This window comes from Oryza sativa, chromosome 1 (genome assembly GCF_034140825.1).
Source record: "Oryza sativa Japonica Group chromosome 1, ASM3414082v1".
NCBI lineage: Eukaryota > Viridiplantae > Streptophyta > Magnoliopsida > Poales > Poaceae > Oryza > Oryza sativa.
In genome coordinates, this window is record NC_089035.1 from 599,674 (window position 1) to 615,532 (window position 15,859).

Below are 15,859 nucleotides of genomic sequence, written 5' to 3' on the forward strand. Positions count from 1 at the left end.
TCCATCGATTTGTATTGATAGGAAATTTGTTAAGACGGGTTAACAAGATTCCCTAAACCAATGAACTAATCCACTCCTAACCTCCAAATTGCGTGACAAAACCATACAAAAACAAGAGCCATGTTGTATGCACGCATGGAGCTAGATGTTGTTGCTAATGGCAAGCAAAAACCAGCAGCCAAGCCATATATACATGTATGGTTCGAGTCATGACATAGACGGAAGTTAAACTAGTATATTATCTAGGGATCCAATCAATTTCAATTGAATTGTAGAAGTAGTGGTTAGGATGAGAGAGGAGGAGTATCATGTTGAGAGAAACAGTAGGGGACCCTTAAATTTCCTCTTCTTCCTCCTCAGGTATATGGTCCCATGTCAAATGTGTCTGTGTCATGGCATGGCCACCTCATCATTTGTTTTAGTCCTCCATCTACAGCTGATGATTCTCTACTACTCTAATCCTCCATCAGTCACCATTGTATCTAGCTCAGCTACTCATCACCACACACGCACAGTAGCTTAGCACATCACACACTTAAGTTAACTACGTACCAGTACTAATTAGCACTGTGCCACTGCTAGTATTAGTCCGTTCTGTTGTCATCTACTACTCTTGTTTGTGTTTCCACACACTTCACCGGGTCTCTTTCAAGAAGAGAGGCTTCTTGAGGAGCTAGCTTTCATGGCGAGTTCTTCTTGATGATGCTTTCATGGATGGATGGATGGATAATCTCAGGCTAGAGGATAGAGGTAGGTAGCGTGTGTTTGTGTGACAGAGAAAGTAATGGAGAGCCAGAGGGTGGTGGTGGTGGTGGAGGACGTGGGCGCCGCCCGCGCGGCGCTGCAGTGGGCCGTGCGCAACTTCATCCGCGCCGGCGACTGCATCACGCTGCTGCACGTCTGCCCGCCGGCGAGGTCGCGGCGGAGGCGGCGCAGCCTACGCCTCGGCGGCTTCCAGCTCGCCCTCGCCTTCAGGGAGCTCTGCAACGGCATCGCGGAGGTAAACCAATCAACCAATCAATCAATCAATGGTGGTAGTTGGGTCAACTCAAAACAAAGAAAGAAAGAAGCAATTAATCATCTTGTTGAATTGTGAAATGGTATGCAGGCGAAGGTGGAGATAGTGGTTCGGGAGGGGGAGGTCGGGGAGACGGTGGTGGCGACGGTGAACCAGCTCGCCGCCACCACGCTCGTCGTCGGCCTCCACGACAAGAGCTTCCTCTACAGGTACCTCTACTCTAACTCTAACTGTAACATCAAAATGATTCCTCAACTCAACTCAACTCAACTCAACTGAATTCTCTTGAGATATACTGAACTTGAACTGAACTGAATTGAAATTTTGCTTTTGCGTCAGGTCGACGAACCCGTACGAGCGAATGAGGAGGGTTGGGTGCAGGGTTCTTGGCATCAGGCAGCACGCCACGGCACGGGACGGTTCCTTCAACGCCGAGCTCACCCAAATCGAGACCATCAATTTGCAGTAAGTACTATCCTGTACTACCACCTGTTAATTCTCTTCTCAATCAGCAATCACCTAATCAACTCCCAATTATCTGAGATACAACTAGAATAGTTAGATAGAAGAAACAAATCCTCCTCACCATTTTCAGCTCAGGGAGGAACGGTTTTCAGAAGGCGAAATCCTGCAGCTAAAGCTTCACCCTTTCAGAAAAAAATGAATTCAGACTCTAGTTTACCCAAAAGGATGGAGTAGTTAATACTAGGGGGATGCGAGCAACAAAACACGCCCAAAATGGTTCAGTTGAACTCTGCCATTACCTGCATAGTACTCTTTACACTTCTTACATATTGCTGCCGATGGAAGATCAAATCCTTTTTTTTCCCCATTTTGCAGCGTACCACCGCCTAAAATCCCCTTCCCAATGTTCACCCTTCCGCTGGGCGTGCTATGGAGAAAAAGATCAAAGGCAAAGAAGAGAAAATGAAGTCACCATGCATCACAAATTAATTTGTGATGATGCAGGCTGCAGTGCGAGTTAGGAGCTCACTGATTGGATCAATCCGATGAATTTGTTTTACCAAAGGAGCAACTGACAGATTGAGCTGGCTAGCTGTCTGGGTACATATACACACGACACAAACACAAATTTTGACAATTTAACCCTTTGCAAAAAATATTTTTACAAATGAACAGCTACCAAAACTTATTTCAAATCTGACCCTTTTGCTTAACGCCAAATCGTGTGGCGCTGAATTTAGACACCTCAGCGCCAAATAGTATGGCGCTGAATGTACGTTGGCACGCTGACTTAGTCTCCCATCCGCCGTGGCACGGCATTCAGCGCCAGCTGACGTGGCGCTGAGGTGTCTAAGTTCCGCGCCACATGATTTAGCGTTGAGCAAAAAGGTCAGATTTGAAATAAGTTTTGGCAGCGGTTCATTTGTAAAATTAGTTTTTACAAAGGGTTAAATTGTCAAAATTTGTGCGACACAAACACACTCACAAGAAGACATGAACATCAAGTGAAGCAGGGAGGGGCACGGTTTCTCACCTGGATTTGTGCCATTTGGTTGTACTTGTACAGAGATGATCTATGTTGTTGGATTGACAGACACCAAGGAACACATGTAGTAGTAAATGATTTTTGTTTTACTTTGTCAAAGTTTTACACTTGTATTCCTGACCTGTTTCTTGTCTAGCACAGTAGTGTTAAGAATTCAGTAACCTCAGTTGATGAGATTAAAATGGATATTGGCCAATTAAGCTTATAGCCTCATCTTTTGGCTTATGGTTATACTTATAAGTCAAAATTTGAATTTTCAATTTTAAATTTGGAGTTGATTTTGAGGTTTTTTCATCGTAGTTTATTTTTCAGCATTTACTTTTAGATTGCTAGAACATATATATATATATATATAAATTTTATTTACAAATTATTTTCTATTTACAAATATGTCGTTTCGCTTGTTCCGTCCATAATCGAAACGGAGGAGTCCTTAGTTTTTTTTGTTTGCAAAAGATTCATCACAAAACATGTACAGTATTACTCTTCCTATGCGCGAACAGTATTTTGGCATCTTTAATCACAAAAAAGATACTAAGGAGTATTTATTAAGAGAAATCAGAAAAAAGGAAAATGGTCTTGAATTAGCCGAGCCGTCCAAAGGTAAAAGCGACTCGACTCGGCCCAACCCAACCAAAACCAGTAGTGGAAGGAGTAGTAAGGCAGAGACGAGCCGGCTGGGTGAGCCGCTCCGATTCAGGGAGAAAACCAAACCCTAGCTCGCTGGCTGGCTGGCTGGATCCCAATCTCCCATCGGCGCCGGCGCCGCGGCTCGCTCCCCCCTGTGCTGCCTGTGGCGGTGGGCACGTGCAGTCTGCGCTGCGTCAGCTCTCGCCGCGGCTCGGCTCTCCGGCGACTCCTTCGGCTCGCTCCCCAAGGTACACCCCACACCCGCTGCTGCTTTCTCCGATCTGCACCGCAATTAGGAGTAGTAGAAAGAACCAAACAATCAATCAATACGCGAATCACATGCTCACACTGATCTCTCTGCTAAATCAACACACCACCTTGTCAAAAGATTTGCACCATCATCAGATTGGATTTGCACAAGTATGTTTGTTTCAATTCTTGCTGACACTCTCTACTGTAACTTGCAACGCCACAGAGAGGATCGATATGGGGAACGCAACTCTCACTGATATGACTCTCTTGCCCAGCGTAGACCCTGACGACGCGCTGTCCGGGATGGCGGCCACCTCCTCTGCCCCTGCCCAGGGAGCCAAGCCCAAGAAGAAGACCATGAAGTCCCTCTACCTCCAGTTCTTCGATACTGCCCCCGATGGCAAGTCCCGCGTCTGCAAGCTCTGCAAGAAGAGCTACTGCATGACCACTGCCACCGGTATACATATACATCTGTTACTCTTAACGCCCATCCAATCCAATTGAAACGATTTTACTTTATTATACTCTGCAATACAATACAATACAAGCACTTTACTGTAACAATGAAGGGCGTTTTGCAAATTCTGTCTCCAAGAAGATTCAATCTTTCTTTCTGACATATGCCCACAACTCTAGTTCAGTTTCAGTCAGTAGATAATGTCAGTATTAGTTGCCTTATTTTCACCCTTTCCAACTGTCAAGTCTGAACACCACATTCAGTAATATGCTACATTGTTGTGTGCAGGGAATCTTGGGAAGCATCTTAATAACCGCCACCCTGGTTACTGCCAACTTTCTGAGGGTGAAGCAACTCAAAGTACAACGCCTACCAGCATGGTTTCTCGAGCCAAAAGATCTCAACCCCTAGCGCGAACTCGATCACAAGCTCAATCTCAGTCCCAAGTTCAACCTCAATCCCAAGTTCAACATCAACCTCAACCTCAAACTGTATCTAAAGTTCGTCATCAACCTAAAGCGAAACCAGCAATTGATATTGACCATGTCAACTGGTTACTTCTGAGGTGGCTTATCAGCTCCTCCCTTCCAACTTCCACCCTCGAAGATAGTATGCTTATCGACAGTTGCAGGTATTTGAACCCGCCTGTCCAGCTATGGCCAAAAGAAAAGGCTCATGAAATTGTCCTTCAAGTGTTCAGAAGCATGAAGGAGGATGTTAAGGCATCTCTTCAGTGCGTTAGCTCTCGGTTCTCCATTACTCTTGACTTTTGGACTTCTTATGAACAGATTGTGTACTTGTCCGTCAAGTGTTACTGGATTGATGAAGGCTGGGCCTTGCGGAAAGTTTTGCTTGATGTCCGCCGTATCCCATACCCATGCACTGGCCCTGAGATTCTGCAAGTTCTAATGAATGTGCTGCACGAGTTTAACATTGATTCAAAGATCCTTGCTTGCACACATAACAACAGCCAACATGCAATCCATGCTTGTCATGAGCTCAGGCAGGAGCTTGAGTCCCGTAAACTTCCTTTCTGTTACATCCCCTGTGCTGCTCGGATGCTCAAGATTATCATAAAAGATGGCCTGGAAAATGTGAGGCCAGTATTGTCCAAGATCCGTGAATTTGTTCTTGAGACCAATTCAAACCAGGACATGATGGAAGATTTTATGCACTGGACTGAAGTTTATCAAGAAGGCTCATGGAAACTTCCATTTGACCATTCATCAAACTGGAGTGGTGATTACAATATGCTTGATGTGGTAAAGAAGGTACCATACAGCTCATACTTCGTATAATTCATTTTCCATCATGCTCTATGTCTTTAATGCCCATTTAAATGAAAACAAAACCTTTTTCATCCAGGCCCCTAATGCAATGGATAACACCATCAAGAAGTTTGAAGGGGTATTTGGACCAAGGGACTGGGTTCTGAGTTCCACAGAGAAGTCAGCCGTCAACTCATTGCACTCGTACCTTGAGCCCTTCTACAAAACTACCACCAACCTTTGTACTTGCAAAATACCAACAGTTGGGCTGGTGTTCTTCTTTATGGACCATGTTATTGAATTGATCAATGTCTGCCATGATAGCACCCGTCAGGATTGGCTCAAGAAAATCGCCAGTGACATGTCTGAGACAGCTCATAACTTCGCATCTCAAGCTTACAATATCTACACGTTCACGGCAGCAATTCTTGATCCAAGAATCAAAGGAGAGCTTATCCCTGAAACCCTTAACTCAACTAGCAACTTGGAGGATGCAAGGAACCAATTTGTCAGGGACTACAGTAGCACCTTTGAAGCTGTTGGGAATGGCTACAACACCCAAGACACCACTGACGGCGGTGATGCATTTTCCTTTGCTGAAGAGATTGTCCGTAAACGCCGTCGTGTGAGTATGATCACTGCTGCTGATGAGCTTTCTCAGTATCTTGCTGAGCCCCCTGCACCAATTTCCACTGATGCCCTTGAATGGTGGAAGGGTCACTCCTCCCGTTACCCACGGCTCTCTTTGATGGCTCGTGATTTTTTGGCGATCCAAGGGACCTCATTAGACCCTGAAGAATTGTTCACGAGCAAAGGTGACAGCATGCGCAAGCAGCACTACTGCCTTCCTCTCAGTAGCATTCAAGCTACAATGTGCGTAAAATCGTGGATGCAGAGTGGGTACCAGTTCAATTTTCAATCAACCATTATTGATTTCGAGAGATTGGTCGAATCTGCTGTTGCTCCTGATGCTGTAGATGCTCCTGAGTTTTCATGAATGAATGACCGTAAATTCAGAATCTAGATCAGTTTTCACTGTCTTTGATGTTTATGTTTGTAGTGGTCTCTAACAAAATCCCAGAGTGAGAACCATGGAGAGTAGCTTGTGTTAGAATCATGACATTAATGAATTTAACTCAATGTCTCCGGGCAGTTGTTTTAATATTGTAGCGTTATTATGTTGGTACTTCCGTGGGTGACCAAAACTAAAGCTAAATGTATCAGGTAATATTGATTGTAGTTTGTCCAGAAATTATTTGTCAGATCTTTTGCTTTGCTACCCTGTTGGCTTCTGCCACTGAAAAGGATGGGTGTCTGAATTCAAGAGAACAAGAGAAGGGAAGAAAAGAACAGGATGGGCATCTTCACACGTATGTGCATTAAATTCTTGTGATTTTCTTGTCCATTTTCTGTTTCAGATGGAAGAGAAAGCAACTTGAAGTTTGCGACGCAGGTAATGCCTCCCACGTCCTTGGTTTAGTTGAATCCAATTTTTAATGACATGTGATGCCATGAATCCATAGTCTTATGCAGTTTTAATTTAAGGTGTGCACTCAAAAGTCACATGGGAATGAAACTGAGAATTGAGAATACAATACATTACTAGATGGTTCTGAAGAATCTGTAGATTTTATTCTGCTGGAATGTGACCTCAAAGGACAGGATGATGTGCTCACAGAATAGCACCCCCATGTTTCCCTTTTCCATCTGGATTCACCAATAACACAATAGGAAGGTTTAAAGCCATAATAAACACAAAATTTCAAATATTTGAAACCTTTTGAAAGGTTTTCAAAATGTTAACCAATATAAATTCTTGAGGGGTATTTCAAGCTTCATGGCCATCAGTTGTAAATGCTTGAAGCATCAGATGTTTTATAATTTTCCCCTGGGAAACATCTAGGGATCTAAAGCCACAAATTAAAATGGCAATGGTATCATTTCCTGCATGTTGATGTGGAAACAAGCACACATACGTATCCTCATTGAGTGATTTGTTTGACTTCTACAATATATTGCATTGCATCCCATTGTCAAACCAGTAAACTAATGGAGTTGTCACACAATCACATGACTCAAACTTCTGCTGGGACTCCAAGCATTGCACGATTGATACCACCTAGAAACCTGTAGATCTTAGGACCACACACTATTTTTTCACTCCCTTTTTATGACAAACAGAACTGTTTATGTGCTCTAGCCACCGACTATTAGCATAACACGGCATCTCTCTCATTTCTTTGCCATTATCTCATTTATTATTTAGGGATTAGTAGCATTTCAACTTCGTTGTTTATTGCATTCTTACCAATTATCTCGTGATAATGATTCAATGAAGATGTAAATGACAGTCAGTACCACATGTCAAGCATCTGATCATGATTCATGTATCATCATGCCGTGTGTTGGACAGCTAAAATTTAAGTGCTATCATTAGAATTGATCTCATTGATGATGACCCAAGGTTTCAGAGGATAGCTTCTCTTGCCAGTTTTTCTATAGCATGTTCGTCATTGTTTTTTTTTTCTGTTCTCCAGAAAAGCAGTTCTTCATCTAGCAATTTAATCACTTTTTGGACTGGTTTCTGTATTATTTGCAAGAAAATTAGAGAAAATGGCGCCTTCTTTGCCTCTACCTCACATAATAACAATTGAATTGTCCACTAGAGTTAGATAAACTTGATGAAGTTAAACTTGTTTAGTTCTTCATTTGATTGGGCAAAGTTGATCATGCATACACACCGGAAATATATATTATGCTATGTTAAAGAACATCCTAGAATTAGCCAAGTCTGGCCAGATTCCTCCTAGAGCTCCTCTAATCACGCTCCAATTGCCAAATTAGTTCTAGTTGCATTACACAATTGTTTGACTTGGAGAAAAACACAAGTAGCTGATGATGCCATGCTATCAATGTTGTAGCAGAAAATTGTCAGTGGGCAGAATACATGCTCTGTAGGAGCCAATACAAATTTTATCACATTCTCCAATTAAGGCCTCTAACAAAATTATTGTAGAGTCACTACTAATAATTTACATGGTTCATCAGTTCGTGTAGATCAGGTAGAGGTCAATGCTGATCTTCGAGTGAGAAAATTATAACATTTCCACGATCATGCATGCATTCATTCAGGCTTCTCCGACCGCCCAAATGATAAAAAATATTAATCACTCTGATCTGTCTCAGGAAGGTTCCCTCGATCAATTCACGATTTAGGATGATATGGAGTATTATTCTCATGCTCTAATAATAAAATCCAGTTTACTTGCACACGACCGTGAGAAAGTTAAAAAAAAAATCCAGTTTACTTGCATCATGCTTTGATCTGTCTAGAGCTTTCTCTCTGTTTTTACCCTGTCTTGCTTGGTTGCTTCAATGAACAAGATGCAGATGCTGACAAGAGAAAATAAATAGCAGAGGGCGCAGATTTAACTGCATCTATTTAGGATTCATTTATTGGAATTTGCAGTGTAATTTACAGTAGCAAGCGAATTTGCAGTGCTCAGATTCTTGTTTTCTAACTGATACCTACACTACATCCTTGCTATAAAGTGAAAGAACTCTGATGACTGAAGTACATTACTCAGGCTTTGGCAACAAAACAAGAAAGAATTGATCTAGGAAAAAAGAGTGAAAAAAAACATCTAAGATGCACGACTGATTTCCAACTCTGAAAGTCCAATAGAACAATTCTCTCATCTTTTCAGAGCAGAAGCCCTGTTACATTGCCTCTGTTCTAAAGATCTTACATGCATCAAACTTAATATTAGCTTTGTGAAATTTGATGCATTTTGTGTCAGCAGCACAACATCATTTGTTTGGATGCTGAGAAGATAGGATGGCGTCCAAGGCGTCCTTGACTTGAGAGAGCTCTGGTGCTTTCCCTCCTTGTGCCGGCCAGAACTCATCAGTAGCCAAAACCTGCATCATCAGAATCAGATCATTATGGTCAGCTAATTAATCATAGACACTAAACTTGCGTGAAACATAAGAGCTGAAGTGAAGAACTATCAATTACGGTGAACTGAACTGAAAGAGCTACTACTATATATTCTATGGATGGTCTCTATCCATGCATAGTATTGCAATATACCTTCACTTGCAGCTGGAGGAATTTGACGTAGTTGATCGCCTTTTCTAGCATGGTGACCAAGTCTACCTGCGGGCACGAACATGAATATATAGTTATTCTCATGAAGAAAAAAAAAATCAAGAGATAATAGACTAGGAGCCATGCAATTAACTTAAAACAAAAGAATTATACTGAGAACTAATCGCACCTTTGTGCCATTAGGCACGAGATCCTGAAGAACTTTGAGCCTCTCACTGATCCGCTCTCTTCTTACCTACACATACATATACATATAACAAGATTGAATACTACTCACTTGAATAATAATCCAGTTTAATTTGATCAAAACACAACCGTGTTAATTACAAATTAAACATAGTCAGAAAAGTAATTATTGTACCTTTGCAGCGGCGCTTTGAGGTTGTTCCTTGTTAGGAGAAGGAGAAGGAGAAGGAGAAGGAGAAGGAGAAGAAGCAGAAGCAGCCTTGTTTGGCTTGCTCCCTTTCCTGCACTGCTTCTTCCCCGCTGCTCTCGCCTCGCCGCTCTGCGGTACACACAAATTATACTGTTGGTTCACTCGAAATTCACTACTGGTTTAATTTGTGAAATTAATCTTTGACACAGTGATCTGATTAATATTCAGTGACATACCGGGCATGCGCGCTTCTTGGCTGCCGGCGGTGGCGGCTTGCTGACGTTGCTCTCGTGGATTTCGAGGCCGTTGTCAACGACCGACGAGCCTGGGCTCGCGAGTCCGAAACCGGCGGCGCCGCCGTGGAACTGCAGGCGATGACAGTAGTTGTTGCCGCCGCCGGCGACGACAGACGTGTTCTCGACCATGGCGCCGGCGGCGGCGTCCATCCACATGGCGCAGTCGTCGTCGTCGCCGCCGGGATGGAAAGCCAGCTGCCGGGCGCAGCCGCCGCCGCTGCCGCCGACCGCCGCCTGGTCAAAGCTGAGCACCGACGAGCTGGAGCTGGAGCTGGACCCCGACCAGCTGTAGTAGTAATCGGCGTCAACGCAGCCACCGCCGCCGACGCCATTGCCGTGGTAGCCCAAGATCTCCAGCGGCATGGAGGGCTCGTCGTCGTAGAGCACCGCCTCCCGTGGCAGCAGCATGCCGCGCTTGCTGCTTGCCTGAGCTGCCATCATCTACCTTAATTAATCAGCTAATTAAGCTCTGTGTTTAGCTAGCTAGCTACTATACGATGCAGCACAGCAGTGTGATCACTACGTTGCGTATCGTAAGATCGAGCAAGAGCTCTAAATTAGTCTAATGGTGATCGATGATGTTTAACTAGCTAGCTAGGGTTTCTGTTCTTGGTAGTAGCAACCTGATGGATCGATCGATCTCAGTATGCATGAAACATATGTAGGTATACCTAGCTTCTAGCTACTTATATAGAGAGAGTTGAGAAGAGGATTCTTGTTAAGACGGTGTGGTATTTTAGAGAGGTTTTGAGCTGGCAATGAACGGAATATACTTGCAATTATGCATGGTGAGATAAACACTTGTTAGCTAGCTAGGATCATATATGGGAGGAGGTAATTAACTAGAGATCAAGCCACTCGATCACATGCATGTTCCAGCTAGCTAGCTCAAGATCGAGAGACACTCCTTGGCATCATATCCTCTCTTCACATGGCATTGAAATCAAGTTGATGCTAGTTTAAGATATTTGACATGCATGCTAGGCTAGCTAGTTAGCTAGGACTATGCTAATGACACAAGCTTCATAACATAGCCCCTCTCTTTGTTAAGCACCCTTTTTTAAGCATCATACACATCATGTCGCGAGTGCACGTAGTGACAAAATTAAAAGTAACTGCTGGAGATGTAATGGCTATTGTACTGTATACAACCATTAATTCTGGATTTTTATATTTTAGCTTTTTAAAACTTATTTTACAAACAGAAATTTAGAAAAACTTATTCTATAAATGAACCCTTTTTCTTGACGCCGAGGTTCAATGTTTCAATGCGAATCTCAGCCCTCGTAGCAGTTAAGTCTTGCAGATGTGAAGAGGATCGGTGTCAAAGAGATGTAAATTTTTTTATAAAAGGATTAGAATGTAAAATTTTTTCTTACAACTAGACCCTCGACAACAAGGTCCTATTTGTAAGAAAATTATTTACATTTTAAATTTTTTCATAAAATTTATTTTACAAATAGGATGTACATCTCGGTTGCTAGCGGCAAAGTTGTCGGCGCCATCGTCGTTGGCGTCAATAACGTTGGACCTTGACATTAGGGTTACTAGCTTAGAAAAAAGAGTCTATTTTTAGAAGTTTGTCTAAGGGTATATTTATAAAATAAATTTTTAGAAAGTGTCAAAATGTAAAAAAAATCCAGGCTGTTAATTAATTACCAGTCACACATGTGTAACATACATTTTGTGGAAAATGAAAATTGCTCCTGTCAGAATATCATGCAGATATTGAATGTCAATGCCTAATTTCCAAAATGGCAACTTATACTGCTTGTTCCAAGAAGCATGGTACAAGCCCAGTCCTGGTATGGGTTCTATGAAACAACATGACTATACACATTGGACCTTCGATGGCTTGCAAGAATGGGGAGATCAATATGGCTTAACAAATTCACGGTCTCAAATAAGCCAAACGACATATTTACAAAATGCTGAAAATTAGACTTCGATGAAAAAAACATTAAAATCACCTCCAAATTTAAAGTTGAAAATTTAAATTTTGGCTAATAACTATAAGTATAAGTGAAAAGATAAGACTGTCAGAGTAAGATATCCCTGCGCAAAAAAAATCAGAGTAAGAAACCCAAACATTAGGCAATATTAATTAGCAACGGAACATGTATGTGAGGTGAGGAAGAACAAGAGAATTGTCAGATGACTAGATGAGCAAGCACTCAACATGTTGTTAGGATTAATTATGGCATCTACAGAGTACAGACAGAGACAGAGCATACATTTAGGGTGAAACATTGTTCCAGTTTTGCTATAGTAGTCTCTCCCTTTTGTCATACGATCTTACATGGTTGTTTCAGACTTTCAGCTGCCGCTTTTGCCCTTGGATAAGAATTTTCTAAGTACTTTTTCCTCTTGAACCGCAACCTTAAAACCTGGTTAATTTCTCGTCCTTCTATAATACTGGTTAATTTAATTAATCCTAGAAAGGCCATTTCAATTCGACCCAAATTTTTTTCTACACATCTACTGGTTAATTTAATCCTAGAAAGGCCATGCGTGTGTCCCGGTACATATATATTGGAGTGTTACTGGATTGGGAAGGCTAGCTAGAGTGCACATGCAGCATATTATTTTTATTATTTTGTTTAGTAGGCGTACGGTATACAACTAAAACAGAGTAATACTCAACTAATTTGTACTACTCGTAGATGCATGATGATCGGTCGACAAACTCGATGGACATGCACGTCTTGCATTAATTAATGTAGGTATATATACATACATATGTACAAATTAATTAATTAAACCCGTGTGCTTACCGTGTGTGTGCGATCTGCAACTTCGACGTGCTTCCACGACAGTTACTACATTTTTGCGACCCATGCATTGATCTACTACTATAGCTTAGCTAGCCAGTGCTAATGAAGCTTTTCAGTTCAGAGCTTCACATGGCCAAGTAGCTCAGCTAGCTCACAGCACACATGCTATCATCTGCAACCGCCTTAAATTAATTAGTTAGTTATATGTTCATTAGTTTAATTCAGTCTTGACGACGGACGTGCGACGCAGTAGTCGTTCAGCCCGCATAGTATAGCTAAGCTAAGTCTCACTCGACCGATGGCCCCTCTCCGTGCATCTCGCTGTTATTAATACAGCTTAATTAATTATATATTATATGTACAAATTCTGTATCAAGACATACTAACTACCAGTCCACCACACTAATTATATAGTTATGTGTTGATAATACTGGGTTAGAGTAAACAACAACTAGTGCATCCCTGTACTATTCCTTGCTGATCAGTGGATAATCCTTTCTTGGCTTCATGCAGCTACGCATCTGCAGATCGGATTTCATTGATTATAGCATGCATGCACTCCGAGTCTTGCTAGCTTATATATAGTATATCTCAGTTAACTAGTATATTAGTTCTCTAATTAATTGCAGTGCAACGGCAGATTACTAGCAGTATGAGTATGATACTACTGACTAAGCACGCGTATCCACCCACCATGCTTCTCTTTAATTTGTTGTGATAAATTCAGAGTTCAGATGGTGTACATATATAGACAGATGTTCAGAATTTCAGTTGGCGAGAGCACTACTATGGCTAACAGTACGGATGGAGGTCCCCATTGTTTGGCTTATTCCCTAATAAGCCAAAATGGTTTATTAGAGAATAAAAATGAATTTGTAGGTAAAACTTTTATATATGTGTTCTTGGTGATTTAAAAGCCAATGTTGAAAAAGAAACAACGTTAAAAATATCTCAAAATCAATCTCAAAATTAAGTTTAAAAATTTAAAATTTGACCTTTTCTTTGGCTTATTAGGCCATCCGATGGAAGCCTTAGTAGCAGCTGGGCAGGGCAACACTAGCTGAAATATCAGTACTGTACTCGTCAGTAAGGCTAACACAGTACGATCGATGCGCAATCTTCAGCTTTCAATTAATCGACGATACTTACTGACGATATACAGTACATATCAAAAACAGATTAGATATACAGTAGTAGTTTTTTTTAGATAGTGGAATATAATATCTTGGCCTTTGTTTAAAAAGAACTACAGCCAATTATTACAAAGATCCACTTCAGAAGAGAGTGTAGTTCAAGACAAGTTGAACACACCAAATAAGAGAAGAGAGGACTCAAACTGAGAAAAGTAAAACAAAATGTGGAGCTATAAAGCCTCCTTTAGGCTTAGGACTGAAGTTCGAAGCCAATGCATAGACTAATGACAATATCCTTGCACGAAGAGGTTTTTCCAAAGCGGTGCCCCCGAGGAGGATGCGACGTGGACAGTAGTAGTTCCTAGTACCATTTTACCAACATCCATCCGCACTCTGTCTCTGGTTCAGGAAAATTCATTTGGGTGTGTGACCCTGATGATGCAGAGTATTCAACTAATCCGACTGGGCCTATGGGCCGTACGCAATTCCTTGGCTAAATGGCTGATGGAGTGTTTATTCCGACTGGGCCTATGGGCCAAATTTGGGGATTTCTTCTCCGAAGGGTTCGGAGTTTTGTTCTTCTAACCGGGCGATTCACCGGCAGAAATAAGGCATAATTAACGTCGGCGGCCGGCTCACAAACGTCGAGACTCTGCATGTAAACCACGATTTCCGGCCGGCCAAGTTACTCTACGTAGATCATCTCTGTCGACCGGCAGCATCTCGATCCGTTTGCAGAATTCTTTATTAAATTGCAGCTTCTTAATTTGATCGATCTCTCATGCAGCTTCTTTAATTATTTCTCTATTCAGTTGCTCCCTCGTCGCCGACGAAACAAGGCTTAATTGATTCATAAGCCAAAGGCAATTTGAGCCCAATAAAAGATATATCACCGCGGATTAGCATTTGCGCAGTTTCTTCCCTACGACCATATATCTATCTATCTTGCTGAGAGCCTGAGATCAAGTATGAAATACGAATATGAACCCCAACATGTACACGTACTCATAGTTTCATAGTTTGAACTTTGAGTTGAGAGACTATCTATGGAGCTCTCTTCTATTTCAAAATAACTTTATTTGTTGATTCTAGAAATAGATAGAGGGAAAAAGCGGTTTTTGCTAATTTAGCGTACGCGCGACTTCTCTAAGTCGCGCGCATGCACGTGGCGGGCCCTTGTCACCCGTGAGCTTTCTTTTTGTTTTTCCGGGATTTTTTTACACATACACGCTAACTAATACGGTTAGTTTTAGATAATGACGATAATTAAAGTAAGATTTGTCTTTTTGCCGAATTTTTTTTAAGTGCTAGATTGAAAAAGAAAAATCTATATGTAAAGTCAAATTTTGAAAACTTTTAACTCGAAATTTGAATTTTTTAAGTCAAATTTTGAAAACTTTCAACTTATCATCTCAAATTTGAAAAATTTTCAACCCAGATTTAAAAACTTTCAAGTCAAATTTTGAAAAATTTCAACTCAAATTTCAAAAACTTCCAACTCAATTAAAAATTTTCATCTCAAAATTGGAAAATTTCATATTGGAATTCAAAAATTTCAACTCAAAATTCAAAAAATTTCATATCTAGTTGAAAACTTCCATATCAAAATTCAAAAGTTTTAACCCAAATTTTTAAAACTGACAACTCAAATTTTAAATTATACGTGTATTTTTTAATTACGGTATTAAACACTAATGATCGTAATTAGCTTGCGCTAATCGCGCAGCAGGGGCGTGGGGGAGGGGGTGGGGCGCGGCTGCGTGAGTTAAGCACACAGCCGGCGCGCGCGCCCATTAGGAAGCCCCGGGAAAAAAAGACCAAAGCGTCTTCCATCAATAAGAAAGTAGTATTGACGGACGCGTAAATAAAATATGTAAAAGAAATAAAACTCATGGATTTGAGAGAAACGCCTAGGGTTATTCCGGCTAGCTAGCTTCATAAGGTGATAGGCTAATCGGCCTGGGTTCGAAGCCTCACCCCTTCTATTTATTTGATATTAGGTCATTCCATAATATTCATGTTTTAAAACTCATG

The 15,859-nt window shown here is 41.5% G+C and overlaps 2 protein-coding genes and 1 long non-coding RNA gene across 3 annotated transcripts; 1 reads left to right on the forward strand and 2 right to left on the reverse strand.

Moving 5' to 3' along the window:
* Nucleotides 1–323: 323 nt before the first annotated feature.
* LOC9269164 (uncharacterized) lies at nt 324–2,728 on the forward strand. The gene is made up of 4 exons (XM_015766258.3): nt 324–1,000; nt 1,109–1,227; nt 1,358–1,483; nt 1,859–2,728. Exons 1-4 carry the CDS (start codon nt 785–787, stop codon nt 1,947–1,949), a joined length of 552 nt encoding a protein of 183 aa, XP_015621744.1. The 5' UTR covers nt 324–784; the 3' UTR covers nt 1,950–2,728.
* LOC107279864 (uncharacterized) lies at nt 751–1,978 on the reverse strand. The gene is made up of 3 exons (XR_001542523.3): nt 1,783–1,978; nt 1,605–1,665; nt 751–1,507 (listed from the first exon to the last, which is right to left on the reverse strand). It is a non-coding gene; the product is annotated as an uncharacterized lncRNA (long non-coding RNA).
* A 5,842-nt stretch (nt 2,729–8,570) lies between the features above and the next one.
* On the reverse strand, nt 8,571–10,570 carry LOC4326144 (transcription factor RHD6). The gene is made up of 5 exons (XM_015788212.3): nt 9,859–10,570; nt 9,608–9,751; nt 9,416–9,481; nt 9,229–9,294; nt 8,571–9,056 (listed from the first exon to the last, which is right to left on the reverse strand). Exons 1-5 carry the CDS (start codon nt 10,357–10,359, stop codon nt 8,946–8,948), a joined length of 888 nt encoding a protein of 295 aa, XP_015643698.1. The 5' UTR covers nt 10,360–10,570; the 3' UTR covers nt 8,571–8,945.
* Between the last annotated feature and the right edge of the window lie 5,289 nt (nt 10,571–15,859).

Coding starts and splice junctions, on each gene's coding strand:
- LOC9269164 (XM_015766258.3), top strand. CDS start 785: ATGGAGAGCCAGAGGGTGGTGGTGGTGGTGGAGGACGTGGGCGCCGCC. Junction 1,001..1,108: donor TCTGCAACGGCATCGCGGAG/GTAAACCAATCA, acceptor AATGGTATGCAG/GCGAAGGTGGAGATAGTGGT. Junction 1,228..1,357: donor GACAAGAGCTTCCTCTACAG/GTACCTCTACTC, acceptor CTTTTGCGTCAG/GTCGACGAACCCGTACGAGC.
- LOC4326144 (XM_015788212.3), bottom strand. CDS start 10,359: ATGATGGCAGCTCAGGCAAGCAGCAAGCGCGGCATGCTGCTGCCACGG. Junction 9,482..9,607: donor CTCAAAGCGCCGCTGCAAAG/GTACAATAATTA, acceptor ATGTATGTGTAG/GTAAGAAGAGAGCGGATCAG. Junction 9,057..9,228: donor TCCTCCAGCTGCAAGTGAAG/GTATATTGCAAT, acceptor CTGATGATGCAG/GTTTTGGCTACTGATGAGTT.